This window comes from Stegastes partitus, unplaced genomic scaffold (assembly GCF_000690725.1).
Source record: "Stegastes partitus isolate 25-593 unplaced genomic scaffold, Stegastes_partitus-1.0.2 Scaffold37, whole genome shotgun sequence".
Lineage (NCBI taxonomy): Eukaryota > Metazoa > Chordata > Actinopteri > Pomacentridae > Stegastes > Stegastes partitus.
The window spans coordinates 443834-465607 of record NW_007577768.1 but is presented as its reverse complement, the minus strand read 5'-3'; the positions used below and the strand labels follow the sequence as shown (position 1 = coordinate 465607).

General features: G+C 41.8%; 1 protein-coding gene across 1 annotated transcript in view; it reads left to right on the top strand.

The window, feature by feature from the left end:
- Positions 1 to 705: 705 nt before the first annotated feature.
- Positions 706 to 21774, top strand: part of frem3 (Fras1 related extracellular matrix 3) — a 35287-nt gene continuing 14218 nt past the window's right edge. The window contains exons 1-6 of the mRNA XM_008302653.1: positions 706 to 5901; positions 7611 to 7700; positions 19313 to 19459; positions 20394 to 20624; positions 20760 to 20885; positions 21291 to 21542. Of these exons, the coding sequence (XP_008300875.1) occupies positions 873 to 5901; positions 7611 to 7700; positions 19313 to 19459; positions 20394 to 20624; positions 20760 to 20885; positions 21291 to 21542 (5875 nt within the window). The 5' untranslated portion in view covers positions 706 to 872. The remainder of the gene's footprint in view (positions 5902 to 7610; positions 7701 to 19312; positions 19460 to 20393; positions 20625 to 20759; positions 20886 to 21290; positions 21543 to 21774) is intronic.

Genomic DNA, 21774 nt, shown 5'->3' with positions numbered 1-21774 from the left:
AGTGCTGCAGTGCCAGATTTGACTTTGACATAGAGGCTTTGATGCTACTGTAATAAGGGATTGCTTACTTCATTCTCATAACTCCAACTCTCTAAGACGTCTTCATCCCCTCTGAAGCGGTTTGTGAAATCACACAGGTCAGTGATGATGCATCTGAACACATAGCTGACTTCAAAGTAGAAAGGGTAAGGTTTATTACTGTTTATTGCTTCATTTAGTCAACTTGAATGCACATATTTAACCCACTACAGGGCACTCCAAGAATAAGTTTCCACACAAATGTATGTGCAAAGTCATTTCTAAAAGTTAACCTTAAAAAAAATCTAAGGGCTGACATATTTTTGTGTAATTATGAAGCATAAAAATAAAACTGAAGTGTCACTATTTACTAAATATATATACTGTCAAGTTTGTTCAAATTTACAGGCACAGTGAAAGTGTCATTAATAGTTGCACTAAATTAGGTTAAATCAGTTTTTGCCGTGTATCCCCTAGCACCCTTTTTTCAGTGAGACAAGAGGAGAAGGGTAAGTGCTGGTTGGGGCAGCACTTTCACAGTCTTGTCCAATGATCTTTCTTAAATTAGCCATGGGGGCTGGAGGCTCCCTCCCTGCACTGACAGAAGGAGGAGCCTGTGCCTGTCACTGTCTACTGTTTCATTATTACCTGCACAGCCCTGCAGCATTCACCACACTTGTGCCTCTGTGTGGCCACACAGAAACAGACAGACACAGAGAACAGATTCCAAGGCCCGAACCATCACAGAGAAGTTTCTTTTTTGATGACTCTTTTTCTTCAGTCAAGGAGGGAATCTGCCTGCTGCTGCTGCTGCTGCTTAAATTAAATAAACTGCAAGGCAACTAGCAGTGGACATGGCTGGTTGTCTGCAAAGCTCCCAGCTTTGTAAAAAGTGGGAATTTTTCAAATACCTGCTTGTGACTTTTTCTCTGAGCTTCTGTGTCACCTCAGTTTATGCAGAGCCATTTGGTCCAGCTCACCTCCATTACCACAAGTCTGGACCTAATGAAGACACTATTGTCATCGCTAACAATGGGATCAGGGTACCTTTTGGGAGGTCTGTGTTTCTGGACCCCGTGAATGACCTGGTAACAGAAGTGCAGCCTGGTGACCGTTGCCAAATCACAGTTCTGGACAATGACCCGCTGGCCCAGAAACCTGGGATGTTGACCCCTAAAAAGTTTCCCTGCTCTTTTGGACCAGATGAAGTGAAATACACTCATTTTGGATCTCGGAGCCCCAGTAAGGATCGTGTGAGGCTGCAGCTTCGTTATGACTCCCACACAGACACAGTTATTGTTCCTTTCATGCTGGAAGTGGAGGTGGTTTTCCAGCAGCTTGAGATCCTCACCAGGAATATGCCCCTTAATGTTGAAAAGCTCAATGGAGACAGCAACCCTATTGACAAAAAGGGTCTGGAGTTTTCCTATGAGGATGGTGTCACACAGTGTAAAATCGCCACTCTGGTCGGCACTGGAGGTCTCCCCAGGTATGGAACTCTTTTGAATAGTCCCTCCAATGGCCAAATGATTGACTGTGATGAGTTTGTGAAACAGGGAATTCGCTACAAACATACTGCTAAAACCAATTCACCAAACAGAGACTATGTTCCAATGATGGTAGAGCTGCAGGATACTGAAGGCAACACTATAATGCAAGAGTTTTTCCAAATGATGGTTAGAATCAGAGAAGGTGCAGAGAACACTGCTCCAAAACCCAGCTTTGTAGCCATGATGATGATGGAGGTTGATCAGTTTGTGATGACAGCAATTACAAGTGACATGCTGGCTGCTGAAGATGTCGAATCTGACCCAGATGATTTAATCTTTAACATTACTTCACCTCTGAGCCCCCAGCACGGCTACATTATCAGCACAGACGATCAGAATCTGCCTATCACCTCCTTCTATCAGAGAGACATCAAAGACCTCAAAATAGCTTATAAGCCACCCTCAGAGGACTCAGAGCAGGAGAGGATTTTCCAGCTAGAGTTTGAAATTGTAGATACAGATGGATCAGTGTCTGATACATTTGCTTTTATGATTGTGGTAAAGCCTATGAATACCTTGGCTCCAGTTGCAACCAAAAATACAGGGCAGCTATTGTTTGAAGGGCAGTCCCGATCTCTCTCCAGCTCCCAGAATTTAGAGATCAGTGACGAGGATAACCTGGAAGATGTGAGAATAACAGTTGTTGATGGCTTAAAGCATGGAGACCTCACCGTGCTCGGCTCACGCAGGAAATTCTTTACACCCGCCGATCTAGATGCTGGAATTGTCGTGTACCAGCATGATGGCAGCGACACCTATAGCGACAACATTATTTTTAGAATGACCGATGGCAGAAATGAAGTAGAATTTTTGTTCCCCATCACCATTGCTCCCACTGATGACGAGCCCCCCATTATTAATGCCAACACTGGCCTAGTGCTGTTCAAGAATGAAATTATGCAGATTTCTCCCTTCATCCTGAGCGCTACAGATATTGATTCAGAAGATGCCACGATTAAGTTTATCTTGGAAGCACCGTACTCCACTGTAGGCGAGCTTCTGCTGAGGCAAGCAGAGTCACCCTCTGACCCGTCTCTCTGGAAGTTCAGTGAGACAGATGAGATGTTTGAGCAGGTGGTGACTGAATGGTTCCAGCAGGATATTCTCGATGGAAAGCTGTTCTATCGCCACATCGGACCCCATAGCACTACCACTGTGATCGATCAGTTTGTGTTCCGGGTACAGGATGACAATGACCCTCCAAATCAATCAGGCGAGCACATGTTCACCATCAAAATCCATCCTGTAGATGACCTTGCCCCCGAGCTTTTCCCAGGCACCACCCTTCACATGACAGTCCAGGAATATGAGCTCACATACTTCAGGAAGAAATTCTTGTGTTATACTGATCTAGACTCAGATGACAGAGACCTGAAGTACACCATAGCTAAGCCTCCGACTGACACAGATGAGAACAATCCAGCTCCCTTGGGGGAAATTGTACTGACTGACAGCCCTGACACTGTAATTACAGAGTTTACACAAGCCCAGGTTAATCACCACAAAGTAGCTTACAAGCCTCCAGACCAGGAACTGGGCATCACTCCAAAAGTGGCTCAGTTCACATTCACTGTGGAAGACACAGCTGGTAACACAGTAGATGGACTATTCACCATTTTCCTACAGCCAGTTGACAATAAACCCCCGCTTATCACCAACACAGGGTTCACTGTTATGGAAAGAAGTGTCTATGTTATCACAAAGAAAGAGCTGCATGCCACTGACACAGATACAGATGATGAAAATATCATCTTCACCGTGACCCTGATTCCTCGATATGGGCAGCTGCAGTATTTGGGGATTGACATGTCAAACGGTGAAACATTCGTGCTTGAAGACATTGCAAATGGCCGCCTAACTTACATCCATGGAGGAGAGGAATCCCTCGGTGATGCCATCAAACTTTCTGTGAGTGACGGTTTCCACGAGGTACCCATCACCATGAAGATCACCATTGAGCCAGTCGATGATGAGACCCCCACAATTATGCTTCCATCCGGCCTGCTCGGAGCCGCCATCGATGTACTGGAGAATGGAGCAACAGAGATAACGAGTAGTGTCATTCAGGGCCGCGATGAAGACACAGATGACCTCATGCTCACTTTTATTGTGGAAGAACCTCCCAGACTGGGGGAGATCCTGGTTAATGGTGCCCCCGCTGAGAGGTTCACCCAGGAGGACATCATAAACGGTGTGGTGGTGTATGCTCACACATCCGGTGAAATTGGTCCAGTCAGAGCACACGACTCCTTCAACCTCACTCTGTCTGATATGTCAGATCAGTGGGTCGTTGGTGGAAACAAGGTCCAAGGTGTGACAGTTCACGTCACCATCCTTCCTGTTGACAGCATCCCACCTATTGTCAGTGTTGGAGAGCAGTTTGTTGTAGTGGAGGGGGAAAAGAATGTCATCACACTGGATCACATTCAGGCTGAGGATGTAGACACAAACAATGATGACATCCTGTGCACCATCATTGTCCAACCAACATCTGGTTATGTGGAGAACATCTCACCAGCTGCAGGTTCTGAGAAATCAAGAGCTGGGACTGCCATTACTGCCTTTACAATTAAAGACATCGCCCTCGGTCATATCTACTATGTCCAAAGCATCCATAAAGGGGTTGAACCTGTGGAAGACCGTTTTACTTTCCGCTGCTCAGATGGTATTAACTTCTCCGAACGACATTTCTTCCCCATAGTCATCATTCCAGCTAATGATGAGAAGCCAGAGATTTTCATCCGTGAGTTTGTGGTGATGGAGGGCATGAGTCTGGTTATTGACACACCAATTCTGAACGCAGCTGATGCTGACATCCCTGGGGATGAGCTGCACTTTGAGATCATAAAAAACCCCAAACATGGTACAATAGTTCAGCAGCTCAGCACCGGCACCATCCCTGTAGAAAAGTTCAACTTGGAACAGATCAAAGAAGCTTCCAACATTGTGTATGAACATGACGACTCTGAGACCAAAGAGGACAGCTTTGAAGTCAGGCTATCTGATGGGAAACACAAAGTAGAAAAAACTGTTCTCATCATGGTTATTCCTGTTGACGATGAGACACCCAGAATGGCTATTAATGACGGCCTTGATGTTGAGATTGGAGAGACAAAAGTCATCAGCAACAGGGTTTTAAAAGCAACAGATCTTGACTCTGAAGACAAAGACCTCACATATGTTGTACGATATGGTCCTGGCCAAGGCTACCTTCAGCGTATCACTAAATTTGGTGACGTTGTAGGGAACATCACCCTAGGAATGAATTTCTCACAGGACGAAATCGACAAACAACTCATTCAGTATGTGCACACAGGCCAAGAAGGGATCCGTGACCTGCTGAAATTTGACGTCACAGATGGCATCAATCCACTTATTGACCGTTACTTTTACATCAACATTGGAAGTATTGACATGGTTTTTCCAGATGTTGTCAACAAAGGCGTGACTCTCAAAGAAGGTGGCAAAGTAACTCTTACCACTGACCTCCTCAGCACCACAGACATTAACAGTCCAGATGAATACCTCAGCTTTAGCATCACAAGAGCACCTAGTAGAGGACACTTAGAGAGTACTGACCACCCAGGTGTTCCCATTTCTACATTCACCCAACTGCAGCTTGCCGGCAACAAGATCTACTACATCCACACCTCTGATGATGAGATGAAAATGGACAGCTTTGAGTTTGAGGTGACAGATGGTTACAATCCTGTCTTCCGAACCTTCCGAGTGTCCATCACTGATGTAGATAATAAAAAACCTGTGTTGACTGTAAACAAGCTGTTTGTGGAGGAGGGAGAAACCAAACTCATCACACCATTTGAGTTGACAGCTGAGGACCGGGACACCCCTGACAACCTGTTGCGTTTCATCGTCACGCAGGTGCCAGTGCACGGCCAGCTGCTTTTCAACAACACTAAACCAATCACAACCTTCACCAAGCAGGACCTGAATGAGAACCTTATCAGCTATAAGCATGATAGCACTGAGACCAACGAAGACAGCTTCTCTTTCACTGTCACAGATGGAACTCATACCGACTTTTATGTCTTCCCTGATACTGTGTATGAGACACGCAAGCCCCAGATGATGACCATTTTTATCAATACAGTGGACAACGGTGTCCCCCAGATTGTGGTAAACAAGGCTGCTGCTTCACTGAAAGTCCTCCATACAGGACACCTGGGCTTTCTGATCACCAGCAAGGTCCTTCGATCAGAGGACCGAGACAGTCCCCAAAGGGTCCTGAAGTACACTGTGTCTGAGGCTCCACTGCATGGCTTCATCATAAACACTGCGCTGGGCAATGACAGCATCAAGACATTCTCACAAGGTAAGCTAATTACATCTCTTAATATAGGTTTTGAAAAATACAGTGCAGTAATCGTCTATTTTTTCACATTAACTGGTGATAATGTGTGATATAAAGAATCTTATAACATGGATTTGAAGTTTCTTTAGTTTTGCAGAGATTTTATCATTTTTAGCTCATTGCATTGGTTATATGGTCCACAACTTTTCTCTTTCTTTTCATTGTGACTACTGTCACCCTTTTCCCAGCACCACAGGAGACAATGTGAGCAAATAACCGCGGCTCCGTGTAAGGCTTTACAGTTCATTGTTCAAGTCACAGTATCAACATTGAATGAAAAATGGGTGTGAGACTACCTTTTTTTTTGTTATCACTTCTCAAAATATAATTGTTTTACAGTTTAATTTTCAGGTTTTTGTTCTAGAGTTAGATTTTGAACAAAAATTTAAAGCTGACTCTGAAGCCTAATTTTCCATTTCTGCCTTTTGCGGTTGTGGTTAGACTGTACCATCTGCACCAAGGACAGTTTACAGCCACGGACCCAGCAGCGACACCACAATATGTGGCACATCTGATCTTGCAATTAGTTATCAGCTACACTATTTTGGGAGGGTTTGGAGACGTGTAAACATTACTCATAGATGGGGGCCATAGGCCAATGTATTTTAAAATATTATGCGTGTGTCTGTAAGAAAACAAATCCTCAAATGTAAATGAAAAAATAAATACACAAATAAATGACTACATAAATGAATGAATAAATAATGAAAGTAAAGACAACAATATTCTTATTAATGTCATAGACATTTTGTTTTTTTCATAGTCTTTTGTTTCTAACATTTTATTAATGCCTAACATGGTGTAGCTGATAAATTATTGGTCACATTTGCTCTCTGATACATAATGTCGTGGGCTACTGGGTCCATGGCTGTCTGTACACATGTGTGCTAATGGTACAATTCGATCACAAGTGTAAAACAGAAATGAAAATTAAAATATCTTCAAAAATTCTATTCTGAGGCAACAATTGAAACGGGAACAATAATAATAACCAAGAGACAATTATTAATAAGTAAAGTTATCAAATAAAGCAGATAAAAGAAAAGTTTTCGAACACATTATTCGTTTTGATTCATTTTGATGGTGTGAACTGAACAAAGAACTGGAAAGTGTTACATGGACCCAAGTGATGAATATAGTAAAGAATGAAGCAGCTGAACAGACAGATATTTTTCTCAGGATTTGGTGGGTGTTGTGTATTCGTCAGATGGCTAGAAACATAACTCCAAATGAGTGTTTATGTTCTGTATCTTCTGAATGTATAAACAGGCAGCTAGGCCTTTTTAATTAGTGGAAATCACTGACAACAAACATATGTTATCTAGTTTAGAGAGTATATGATGGAGTTAAGATCGAATGTGAAGGATGCATCAGATGCAATATATATGTATTTAGAAATACAGTATAAAATTGTACTGACATTAATGACTCTTACAACTAATGTTAGTAATCACTTTAAAATCATCATAGACTATATTTCTGTAAAAGATATTCACTTCTCAGCATTTTGACTTTGCTTAAACTTTTAAAACACATTTCTCCTGTGGCTCGTATCACTTTAATTGCAGCCTGAGGCCTGTAACTAAAACCTTGTAAAAGTGGTTCAGTCGTCACAGTTATCTTTCCGTTTCAGCTAACACTCCATCTCTCTATATTTGTCATACCAACAGCTGATATCAATGACATGAAGATCTGTTATGTGCTGCTGGATGGGAGCAACGCCACAAGTGACATCTTCTACTTCACAGTCGAAGACAACGGTAGGCTTTTGTAATATTTAATACTTGTGCGCAGCGACACCAAAGTTGGGGCCCATTACTGAGGAATCATCTGCCTGAAGGTTTTCCTCAGAGTATATCTGCCTTTTAATGGCTGCTTAAAATTGAAACTTCCTGCGCTCTGTCAATCACCCGAGTGTTTGCATCACAAAGACTTAAGGCAGTTGGCCATGACTGACACCCAGTACTGAGGCACCACCTCTGTTCGCCCTACTGGAAAGGGTAGCAGGTTTAAAGGACAAGGGTCAAAGGGGGCTAAGTCAAACGCTGACGGTGGGTTAGTAAAAGCAAAAGACTACCACTTTTTTTAAACTTTATTGTTAATGAACAATAGGGTCTTTCGCCTCAGGGCGTGTCTCAGAGCTTTCAAACGTCACCTTTCATCATGTGCTTGAAGTGACACGGTGAAATGTGTATAGGTGTGAATAACAGGATATTCAGTTCATACCTTCTTCTTGGAATCAGTCTCACTGACGTGTTTCTTGGACATGTTTTCGTGCAAGTTTGTGAGAAGAGACAATATTGTCTTTCCAATTAGACTCATTCCCCTTTTTCATCCTACTCTGGCGCCTGATTGATGTGCTTTGGTTGGCGACTCTTTGCATTCATGAAACATCATATTTCCTTTTGACATGAGTCTAAAGAATGATTAATATCTGTAACAGGTATAATGTGACGATCTAGCAATCAATGCTGTTTATCCCAAAGAATTCTCCTCAATGAATCAGATATGCCCGGTACACACATGATGATGAGTTACAGCATAATATGTAAGCTCGGTGGCTTGTCACCTCTCACTGTTTCATAGGTTTACTTGAACAGCATTACAAATATAGCAATGCAATGCAATAAAATGCAACAGGTGGCCTTTTCTATTTTTTGCACTGGTTATAAAATACAAGACAAGATTCAGAAATGCAATCAATGCCACGGGGAAAGTTTAGCCTATAATTGTGCTGCATTGAGGGTCATGGTAACAGTAATAGCACCATCAGGCCCATGGAGAAGGCAGCAGCAAGAGGATGTGAGTTTGGCTAAATTACAATCTTTTTGTCAGGAAAATGAAGCCTCGGTTTGGCCTTGAGTGAATCCCTACTAATTAACTCTTTCCCCCAGACTGTGACTGACGTAGATGGTAATTTATTTTTAATGAGGATCAGTGGCTCTGACATTAACTGACATTGGAATATAATCTAAATTGCACACATCTATTCTTAGTAATATTTCATACATTTGTGACTTAATAAGCTGCATGAAGTAAAGCATTTCTGTCTATTATGTGCAGGTTTAAGCACAGGAAGAGAAGACAAGGGCTTCAATTAGCTCAACACTTCTTTTTTTGTTTGCTTACCCACTTTGTTTAAGCTTCCAGCCAGCTTAGCTGAACCAGGTGCACTGGTGCATACTGGGACATTAAACAAAACCATGTTTCTGCATGACCATGGTTCACATGTAAAGGGCACAGCACAATATTCATGTCATTAATGGATTAAACACGTATTAATGCACATGAGAGACACATGGATTAACATTATCTGCGCACTGCACGTGTGCATAAGCACTCACTCACAAACACACATAAGCAAACACTCAGGGACATCCGGGAAAAGATCAAACAGACAACAGATAAAAGTGAGATGAGCCAGCTGGCAAATCACTAATGTGAAGTGTTGAAGAGGTGACTCCTGGGGGTGGTGGCATTATCCTGGACATGTAGGGGCATGTGGCTGGAGAGCGCGCTGATGGTCAGGCTATCTGCTAATAAATCTAAGTAGGTGAGCTGTTTGTGTGGGAAGCAAAACACTGGGTCAGGTGAGATTTGCACCCAAGATAATCCACTGGCTCTGCTAGCAAACCTCTTCATAAAGAATGGAATCGATCAACTTATTAAAGTTAAATTAAGTGTTTGCGCCAATACCATAAATTGTGAAATATTTTAAAGCCTGAAATTAATCAAAATAGTTGTTAAATCTCAGATGATTTTGTTGCTTCGGATCTTTTTGGAAACATCCAAGGAGACAGAGAAAGAGAGCTAAACTACATATTCCAAAATCCAAAAAGAGACCATACTTATATATATATTGAGCTATAGACCCTCTTTGTCAACAGTAGCCATTTTTTAACCCTGAATTGAGTTTAATTGTTGTATAAGCTAAAGCAGTTTCGCTAAGTTCTTCTATACACAGTTTAAGCATCCGTAAATATCCTGAGATGCAGTGATATGGGCGGCTGCTTAAGGGTCTTAGCAGCCTTAAACAGATACCTGCCACTACATGCACTGCAGTGATGCTTCTTCACAAGTAGGTCAAGAATACACACTCAAATACTCAAATCATTAACATATCTACACGGAGGAGAGTAGCAGTTAAGAAAATACCACTATAAGCCTCACAAGCTCAAATGTTGCAAGCACACATGTACATATGTTACTGCATGAGTGTACATCTGCAGATACAGTACGTCAAGATCTTAATCAGGGGGGCTGAAGAATGTAAGGAGCAACACCGTGTGTGTGTGTGTGTGTGTGTGTGTGTGTGTTTGTGTGTGTGTGTGTGTGTGTGTGTGTGGTCAGACGCAGCTGAAGTACGGCTGTCGTAATTGTGTAACAAGTGTTTCTTAGTAAGAGGTCAGGGGCAGACGTTCAGTTTGACACTTGGGGTGTGAGGGTGGATCTGCTGGTCAGCGGTTCAATTTCAAACAGTGAGGAGAAAGTTACTTTAGCTGTTAGTTGTAAGAAAGAAAATCCTTGTTTAGGGATAAATAGGGTTTTTTTGCAAAAGAATTAAAGTGAGCAAATTTGAATATGTATTTTGTATACGTACAGTTACATAGAGGAAAATTATATTGAATGCAATGCTAAAAGCCCAAATCCATACTTGTAGAAGTCAAGATTGTTTAACTTGTTTCAAGTTGTATGAACAGAAAACTCTTCTTCAAATGCTACGCTACTTCCAAAAATAAATCCAGGTGGAGATTGTAGTAATGTTTGACGTGTGTTGAGGAGTTTTCGTATTTGGCTCAAACATGTTTGGGGTAAAATCTGCAGAAAGAGGTAGAGAGAGACGAACCGGCTGATCTGAACCGTTCTTTTTTTTTTTTCAGCCTAAAATTCAGCATTTATTTTGTTACGTTTCCTTTGCAGCAGTGGTTCAATTAGAAAGCATCCATAAAATAAATACATCTTAAGTGTACTTACTTTGACTGCTACTTTTGAATGACAGATGAATTCTCACACGGTGGCCTGAATACCAAACTTTAACCCTCCAGTAATGATAGCAGTGACCCCAGTCATAGACTGTAGTTCAAGTTGGCTCGTTGTCTCTGTCTGCTGGGAATTTCTATTGGAAAAGCAATAACTTGCATGCAAGTGACCAGGTCAGAAACTCCCTACAGCTATTCGAAGAGTGGGATACTGAAGCAATAAATACTTGTTTTCACAAGTGAATACACAGCTCGCATATATCTTGGTCTATCAGGTATTGGTCCAACAAGCCACAGGCTGAGTAAAGAAACCCTCACTGTCAGGCTTGTTGAGACGTCTATAGATTTTTGTTTGTTAGTCTTAAATCTAGATTTTACTGCACCACTAATCAAACTCTGAAAAAAAGAGAGTAAAAATCAAACTCACTGCTGAATAACACACAAGAAAGAAAGAGAGAATGCAAGCCTTTGCATTCAGATAAGTTGAACCGGCCTCTGTGCTTTTTCCAATGGCAACAATATAGTCTTGCAGCTCTGCAGAGGGATCATAGACTCGGGTGGGTTGAGTGTTATGTGATCATTCAGAGCCGGGCAGAGGAATGCACTTCCACGGAGACTCCAGACTCCAGGGCCACAGACAGAGCAGGGCCTGGAAGTGAAGTGGTATCCCAAGCAGACAGGTGTGTACGTGAGAGGGAAGGCTCCAGGGGGATCCCCTTTCAAAGCCTGTGGTCACCCCACTCCCAGCTCCGCAGAAATCCAACCCAATCTCAGATAGCACGATAACCCGTAGACTTCCACTGTGGAGGTGACTGCTCTGGAGGGGCACGTCCCCAGAGGGCGCAATGATACCAAGGTAAAAGAAAAGGGGGAAATGCAGGAAAAAGAGCTACAATTAGAAAAAACAATAAGGCTATAGGCAGGCTTTTGTCAGTTTTCTTCAGCTCAGTAAGTGCACTCTTGTCCAGTAGGACTGCATGCTAACTGACACGACCATGTTACACCCCGACTTCCTAACTGTGTTTTGGGATCTTACATGTCACTCGTGTCAACAGTCACCAGGAGATTTACTGGCTAATGGTGCCACAGTCGGGGCCCCCTGTGACTTGATGAAGCTCCACCACACCCTACTCTGTTCTCACTTTCCTTCCTTCCCCTCCTCTACGGACCCTTCATGGTATTACTATTCTTTTTCTCTGGTCTTACCTCTTCTCTATTTCCTTCCTCTCAGGTTTTACCCCTATCCCTTTCAATGAACTATGGCGTCACCTTGTTCTCTGTATCTCTTTCTCTTTTTGTCCTTTTTCTCCGGCTTTGATTTATGGCCGTTGGCGGGCCGTTGGGCTGGGGAGTTATGATGTATGGCTGCACCGGTTATTCTTATCTACTCTCATATGGCAAAGCTGTTGCTGCCCGTAGCCAAGCGATTATTGAGTTACTTCTGCTCTGCTCCTTGTACTTTTTTTTTAGCCACACTAGCAACGCTGCTGCAGAGACGGAAAACGTTTTTTGGAATGTCTCTCTGTCACTTCGACCGTCACAACGGTCTAGACTGAAATGTCTCAACAACTTTTGAATTAAATTGCATTAGTTCTTATTAAGAACTAGATCAGACTATGTATCTTGCTGGTTTTTAGTAAACCGCTGAGATTTCCTCTTGCACCACTGTGAGGTTTGTTGTTCTGTCTGAACAGTTATGGGATAGATCACAACAGATGACTGTGCCATCATCAGTTAGTTCTTTTCACTGAGCATTTATCTTTTGATAAGGACAAGATAGAGAGAATTAAAAGAAAAATATCTGTGGTTACCTGTGAACATTTTTCACTGACATTTTCAAAGACGTTAGTTAATGTTCAATCAACGTCTTTGACATTTTCAAAGACGCAAAACAATAGCAACAACAATGGTGGAGACTATACGAGCAACCCAGCTGTTGCTGAACTGCGTTCTAAGCTACTGAGCTACCTGCTTGTTGCATAAAAGAACTACATTACAATGTTTTGCTGCTTACATTGTAAAGGCACCTTGTACCTGCAGAGTAGATCAAGCTGTACTTGCTATTGCGTATTACAGCAATAAGCACAATATTTACATCCCATTAAGACTTCCTGGGAGCTTGTTACTGGCAGCACATGGCCTATATAGTTGCATATTTATGACATTTTATTCTAAGCATCACACCATTTATCAGAGTTAGAAACTGTAGAAAAAGAAAAAATTGTTAGATTTTCCAAGCTCTGTGATGTGCGGTTCCTTTAGAAAACCAAACCAAATCCCAGCTTAAGACTGTCATATATCAGAATTTAGTTTTTTATTCTACATGTCTTTACATTTCAAAGTTTGCCAAAAAAAAACCCAGTCATTTACATCACTTATAATTGTGTATTCCTCAGTGCAACCTTAAACCCATGAGCGGCTCAATTGCACCCAACATTAATATGACAAACACTCAGGAACCGTTTGGCTGAACTGGGCTGAGCTAATTAAGTAGTAACATATCTATTTTATGTAAGCTTACTCTTTTCCCAGTCTCGGTAACATGTGTGGGCAGTTGGAACAATGTTCCAGGTTTTTTTTAATATGCTGCTTGGGGTTTAGACGGTTGAGTGTGTTAAAAGGATGTCTTGTAGACCACTTTTTGCCTCGCAGTGCTATAATGACAATAATTAATATCACCTGTCTTTCAGTCGTCAACTGAAATATTATCAAAATAATGAAACTAATTTGTGACACACTGATGTTGGAACTATATTTTAGCTGGTTGAGAAGAGGGCAAAAAGAGCTCTTTAGAGTGGATGTCACCTCATTTTTAGTTGGTGCTTGTTGGGTTTGATTCATGACCAAATAGTTTTAATCAGTCTCAGCTGCATAGTGTGATAACAAACTAAACTAAGCTAGAAAAAAATACTTAACATTGGACAAGCCAACCGTCAGCATGTTTTTAATAATTTTGGCCTTTTTTTGGGTTAATTGCGCATGCAGCTCTCACGTCTTAATTCATCACTCGTCACGCAATGTTTTGTTGAAAGATAATGATTCACAGTGCCACATTTGTTATGCTATTAGATTTCCCTAAATGCTGCAAGCATTTGTGTCATTGCGCCAAGTGTGGCAAGCAAATGTCAAAGAGGATGTGGTCCTGTGAAATTATTTGCAACATCCTAGAGAGATCGTCTCAGTGTCTTGAATACGGGCAGCAATGCAGATATTTCAATGTGTTGATTTACGTCCCATGCTGTGGCTGTCCGGAAGGAATTATTACAGTTATTAATACATTTAATCACGTAGCATTCCTTACATGAATTCCTTGGAAAGCAAAGCAGATGCTAATCTCTTTTAAAAATCTCTTCATTTATTTATTAAAATGCACAAGAATAAAAGTTAACACTGTTGTATAAAGCTAACATATTTCTGTTTACATCGAGGTTTGACATCGCCTTGATTTTAATAGAACATACTTGAAAACTGTGACATTTAAATACTGAGCATAGCTGACCGGAACCTTCACAGTATTTATATGAGCAGGATGATTGATGAGGAAATGTAATAATGGTGATGCTTGTCACTTGATGATGATATTCTTAGAAGGTTGCTCCTCCTTGCATCATGCTGGTGGACGTCAAAGCCTCGTATTGACCTTCCGCTCCAATGATATCTTCAGACTGGCCCACTATCCCGCTGCATCTATGTATGGATGCAGGCAGCACTGCTGTGTAAATATGAGCTGATGAAGAATGTGCTGTCAAAGGACGCTGGTGCACGTCGCTTTGCTGGCACAAGATGCCTTAAATTTTATCCGCTGAGTCATTCATCTGTGTTTTACTTATTTTGTGTTTCTCACGCTGATTGTTTTAGGTAAATTCTGCACCAAGAACACACATGTCGTTAACGAGGGTTAGCTGCTGGTCTCACGAAGATCCTAAATCAGGAAAGCGTTTATAATTTAGTATTCCTCGCCTTCCTGTGCCAGCAATCGCAATCAATCACGCTGGAGCTAATTTACTAAATAGCTGCTAACAGGGACATTTAGATATAAATGCAGCCTATAAAACTTTTCACCCCAGCAGAAATTATGATGATTGTCAGTTTGAAAAGCTAATGGAAATGTGAGCCGAGCCATGCAGATACAGTGTGTATTAGATTTGACAGGCTGTCCAGTATAGTGTGAGTGTCGTAAAAAATTGTCATAAATGTGTCCATCAGTCAAATCTAAAATCATGTCCGGCAAGTTATTTTGAATTTTATGTTTGCAGCTATTTTCATCGCAGGTCTTTCATTTTGTATTTGGAGCAGAGTTAAACCATTTTCATCTCTTTATAAAACAGCACGTCGCCCTGGAAGGTCTTGCGTCCTGATTATTTCTTGATTTGTCGAGACCCATGCCAGCTCCGACCTCAATGTCTGGCAGCATGCACAAAAGAAGTCAGAGGAGGGAGATTCCCAAGTTTTACACTGTTGTGAACAATGCGGAGGCAGGCGGGGAGGCACGCCATGGTGGCAGATCTGGCCCACCCAGACTGTGGCCTGCTGTCCCTCTCAGTTGTTCATCCCCTGAGCGAACAAAGCCGACACAGGGAGGAAGGGGAACAGCGAGGGGGAGGAGGTTTGTGGAGTACAGCTGTCACTCTGCTCCACATAATCTGGGAGTCTGGCGGGAAGGAAGGTTTTGCGAGACGGGAGGGACAAAGACTGAGGGAGATCTTTGCTTTGATGTTCGTAGCCAGAAAACAGCTCTGCTTGCCGTTCCTCCTCCTGAGGTTCTGCTACTCTGTGATTTTGTGTGAGTAAACAGTGATTGATAGATTGTGCGTATTGTATGCGTTGGGAATCGCTTGGGGAAAAAAAGAGAGATTTGAAACAAACATCTTAAACACGATGAGAGCAGTTATTCCAGACAAAGGTAACTGTCTGAAATGTCTTTACAGGGAAGGAAAAGCACCTGTTGAGCACACGCAGTAACAATCCCACTGAGTGGACAAGCCAAGGACAATGGCAGATGTCATTCACTCACCAGTGCCCCCAGTCCTGGTGTTGGTTTTCATTCAGTTCTAAGGGTTATTTGCTCTTAGAGACAAAAGGAGATGTAATGTGAGCTTGTAGGTTCATTATTGGCAGTGGAAACAGCAGTTTAAGTAACAATTCTTTGGACAAGATGCAGCTAAAGACTCCAATAAATTCTTTGAACAAGTTGCCATATCCACATTATGTCATGCGTTCATATCAGATTATCAGGTAGCATTGTGACAAATAGTGAAAGGTAACACATTTAAGCAGCCCTTTTTTCCAATTGGTCCAATCAGAATTTCCCATCAGGACTAAACACTTCAAGATGCATAAGACTCAGAATCTCAAAAACTGTAACAACGGCTGAAAAATTTCCCCCATCTGTGTTTTTGGATACAATAAAAGTGCTGTGTTTTTGCCCTTTAGGTGTTCTCCACAATATCGTGCAGCAGCCTGTGAAATACCAGCGGTATAGCCGTGCTCTGATTCATAAAAACTCCATTGTTTCACTCCTCGTAGTAACGCAGAAACCTAAAGCTGCCTGATTGCTCGATGCCAAAACAGAAGCAGCTTTTTGTCTTGGCCGTGTTCATTTGATAATCCTTGATGATAGCCTCTGACTAAGCTTCTCCTCATATCAGCTCCAAATAGGGCCGGCTGCCAGGACACACTTTCTCCAGCACAGAAACAATCTGATAGTTGAAGTTTGTCAAAGACTTTCTCTTTTTTTTTTTGTAACTGTACATCAGGCTGGAATGAAGGTATTTTCTAGTGGAGACAAGGAGTGGATTCCTTCTTAAGCGCAGATCAAACTCAAGTCTTGTCAGTCAGAAATAAGTTTGTTTAGCAGTTTAGACTCTGCACAGAATACAACAAAGGCATGTGTTTTCTAAAATCATTTTGTGCATGGTCTCTATCAACACTTAAAGAATTTGGGGCAAGCAAAAACAGACTTGATACGTGTTTCCTGTATTTTTAGCCATGACTGCAGGAAACTTGAGCACAGCTGAGGGCGGCTTTGCCCACCGAGCTCTGCCACTCTGTCGCCTGGCTTCACAAAGGAATGACTTGCCTTCATGTGTTCATCTGTGAGGATGGAGAGCAGGCAGAATAAGAGAAACTTAACTCCTATAGTATGGTGTGTGAGTAGAAATGAAAAAGGGTCTTCATGTTTATTTTCACATTTTCCAGGCGATTAATTCCAGTAGCGATATAATCCAGTATTACCAATTTTATTCTAGAAAACCCTCTTCTTGTTATCAGTCCCATCTGAATGTGCCTCGGCCTTTCGGTGAACGTGGCTTGTCCCTGTTGTGACTCGGCCTGGTTTGGCTTCAGTGTTGACATGTGGGTTCGAGGAAGTGGCCCCCTTCCCATCCTGAATACCCACACTCAGCCCCCCAGTGTTTTCATTCTCCTCAGTCACAGAGCATAAAGGCTGCAGCCTCTTTCTACCTCACTGAGGCAAAACTGAGCTCAATGCTGGTTTATTGTGAGGACAAGCAGAGGCTCCTTTCCATTGTTCTCTGTGCACTGTTTGCTTTTATTAGTCTCCTATGACAGGTATAATGTCTACTTCACTTTCGTGTTTTGCCATTTTTTAAACTAAAAAAGATCTGTTTCTACAAAACCTCACTAAACAGCTGAATGTTTCTTCTGACTCAATAAAGTTCCCTCACTCCTCCAAGCTTCTTTAAGGCAGGTCAGCGGGGCTGCTGTCCGTGTGACCAGCAGTGCAAAACTAAAGAGAGACGGCCCTCACTAACCTCCCTGATCCAAAGAATCCACTGAGACTGACCCATTTCACATCACAAGTCACAGGTCACCAGGCTCATCTCACTGAAGGATAAGACGTTAGGCCGGTTCGCCGCTGTTGTTAAAAAAAAAAAAAAAACATTCAGATTATGCAGCAGAACCTATTATCTTAAATATCTCTTAAGCAGTAAGTATCAAGTCACCGACCAAAACCAAGCTGACAGTTCGAGGGATTACACAAGTCATGAGATAGTGTGGATTAAGAATTGGGTCTATAGTTGTGGAGCAGTGCGTGTTCACTCTGAGCTTTGGAGACTTCTTGTCGAGTGTTTCGTTCGGGTGTGATTTTCATTAGTTTTACAAGCGTGACTTCTATCGCAGAAAACACAAAAATATTCAACTCAAGATGATGAAGTGTGCAAGACCAAATTAAATGATTCAAAACTGATCCAGTTAGTGCGCTGAATAAGCTGAGCAACATCAGAGATGGAAGAATTCAGATCCTTTGCTTAAGCAAAGTAACTTTATGTGAAAATAGTCTGTTACAAGTAAAAGTCTTGAAATCCTACTTTAGTAAAAGGACGTATAAATTAACAGCAAAATATACCTGAAGTAATAAAGTAAAAGTCTTGGTTCAGGCCCTCCCACTGATATATTATTATAGATGACACCCTTAGATTATTAATAGTGAAGCGTCAGTGTGTCAGCAGCATGTTACCGCTGTAGCTGCTGAGCTACTTTATGTACAGTTTTATAAACAGGGTCAGCAGATAAATCTGCCAGGATCTTGTGAGATGATTAATGTAAGAGGAAAGAAGAAAAAGAACAAATCTGTTTTCAGTTGTTGGACTTTTTCACCAATCTTTGATTTTTGCTGCGATATCGGATTATTGGAACATTTATTAAAATGAAAGCATATGTGGCGTTTAAAGGAGAAAGTCATTTTTTGGTGGTGATGTTAAGAACTCATAGACATCTGAAATGTGAACCCGACTACATACTGCTTTTTATTATCCATTATGTTAAAATTTCATGATAAACTTAATTAAAGCTGTCAGATAAATGTGGTAGAAAGTAGTATACAATGGAAACACTCAAGTATTGTATTTAGTGACTTTCCACCACTTGCTAAGATAAAGATATTAGTTTTATTAGTTCAGGAACGCAAGCAATTGTCCTCATTTGGCAAAACCGGAGGAATGTGACACTTTGAGGTCACCAGTGCAGCAAACAAAGACGCTCTGCCCTGTAAATAGCCTGCTCTCACTCTGAGTTCATCTTTTTGTGGGTTTACAAAGCAGGGACATGAGCACCAAGATAGACAATATACAGTAAATATATGCTAATACTTGCCCCTTGAAGGTTCAGAACAAGACAACGCATCAAGTAGTCGATATCTGAAGTACTATAAAGTAGGGCAACTCTTCTTGAGGCTTGGTGAAGTTAGGTTTAGGGAAGCCCTGGTATTAAGTGATCATGTTACCCTTCCAAAATTAAAATGACCCTTTGATTCCTTTTATTCCAGAGTAGGTCACAGTTGGGTTTTTTTTTCATGCAACAAAATAGAATATTGTTCACTAGAAACTTTGAAATGCTGGTGTGTCAAAGCTTCTTTTTTTTCTTCTCTGTAGGTGGAAATAAACTGAAACCTCAGCCATTCCGGCTCAACTGGGCCTGGGTCTCTCTGGAGAGGGAATACTACTTGGTGGATGAGGATGCCAAATTCCTGGAGGTGACACTGAAACGCAGAGGCTACCTGGGAGAAACCTCCTTTGTCAGTAAGTGCTGAGAGTCATTTGTTCAACTTCCTAGAATCGAGCCAGTTAACCTTGTAGACGTAGATGACAGATTTTGGCGTAATTCAGATATCTTTCTGTTTTCTACTTGCCCTCTATGACATTTTGCCTACCTGCCACTCAAACTAATATGAAGATGATGACACCACACAGGCCCTCATTAAACTGACATTTTAACAATGAATTATTGCCCCCTTTAACTGTCCCTCGTGACTTTATTATGTTATTTATGTGTCATTCGAAAGGCCAAACCTGCAATAAAACATGACCGTACTCCTTTACCTAAAATCTGCCCAGATTCCTTTAAAGGTTGCAGGATGTTCTCAGCTTAACCCTACAGTCAACCTAAAGAAAACTTAGGAGTCAACATCACACTAACAACCATGTCATGTCCCTAAAGGCGCAAACCTTTTGTTTTCTTGTTTGACTGCTGCTCCATTTCCTCTCTTGTCTGTGAAAGTGGTTCAATTGGAAGCACGTAGAACCTCTACTGGCAAAGGTCACCGTGAAATGTCAGATACGCTGGTCTGTTTGGCTGCATCTCATATTTGCATGACGAAGATTTATAACAACATATGTTACCATCTACAGGTCTGTCTTTAAAGATGCAGGAGGCTGGAGGATGGAACAAGCATGACTATAAATAATGTTACAGATGCTTTAACCTTGTGAAACTCTGGTGGAAATACAACGCATTTATGTTACTTCTTCTGTGGTGTCAGACAATAGACAGAATCAGCTACCTGTTGTCAGCTCACTTTACCTCGTTGTAAATTCTGATTTGCATTGTTTTAACACTGAGATTCGAATTCTGTATAAAGCAACACTGGGATTAAATATTACTGTCAGGAGTCTAAGTGCCACCACAGACCTCCGTTTGCTTAAAGCTCAAAACATGTGCGTCACCCTTTCTCAGGTATCGCAACTAAGGATGGCACAGCTGAGAAGGACAAAGACTTCCGTGGTAAATCCCAGAAGCAGGTCCAGTTCAACCCAGGCCAGACTACAGCCACCTGGAAGGTGAAGATCTTCACAGACCAGGAGTTTGAGACCTCAGAGACCTTTGAGATACAGCTGTCAGACCCAGTCATGGCGGTGCTGGAGTTTCCCGACACTGCAACAGTGGAGATAGTGGACCCTGGAGATGGTAAGGATCCGGTGTCTTGAGTCATTTAAACAATATTAAAGTGGACTTGATTATCCAAAGACTTAAATATATGTGTTTCTGAAAAAAGTGCATATAACAATCACCTTTTTTTTTTTGCTTTTCTTCCCAAAACAGAATCGACTGTCTTCATTCCTCAAGCAGAATTTAAGATAGAGGAGGACATCGGAGAGCTGTTAGTGCCGGTCCGACGTTCAGGAGACGCCAGCCAGGAACTCATGGTGGTTTGTTACACTCAGCAAGGTGAGATGAACCTGGTTTAATATTTATGACATAAAATACCTGAATTGCAAAGTGAGGAAAGAAAGTATGAAATATCAACATTTCCAACAAGACATGTAACTTGATGACTAGTGATTAAAATGAGGTAACACAAACACCAGCTATGTGAGAGTGCAGTAACGAAGTTTTTCTTTTTCTGTTGTCTGTTGATTTTCATGTACTAGCACGGCTTGGCAATTATACTTTATTCTCTATGTTATTATTTTCATTCAATACTTTTATCAATCTTATAAATGTAACTGTTTCTGTGAGCATGCACCCTTTGCAGTTCTATTACTTCATTCTACTAGCATTACCACATTGATGTGGGAAGTTCCAATTTAAGAAAGAATTTAAGAAGTCTTTCATGTTCCCACAATTCCTCAGGCTCCGCTACTGGCACCATCCCCAGCACTGTCCTGTCCTACTCTGATTACATCACCCGACCCGAGGACCACACCAGCGTGCTGCGCTTTGATAAAGATGAGCGAGAGAAAATCTGCCGTATCATTATCATCGATGACTCCCTGTACGAGGAGGAGGAGAGCTTCAATGTCAGCCTCAGCATGGCCATGGGCGGCCAGCTGGGCGCCAAATTCCCGTCGGCCAAAGTCACCATTTTGGCAGACAGCGATGACGGTGAGTGGCGGAGTTGTTTACCTGTAAACATTAATCATCAATACTGTAGCTGGGTGGAATCAGTTTAGCAGATAGATGGATGGACAGATAGAGGCATGAACATCTTCCTTTATCACCTGCAAAGAAATGGGCAGAAACAGTGACCTCATAAAATGAATGCAGACAAATGATGTTAGTTTCAGATGTATTCAGATGTTTTTCATGTTTGTTTAACTACCAACCATCAACAAAC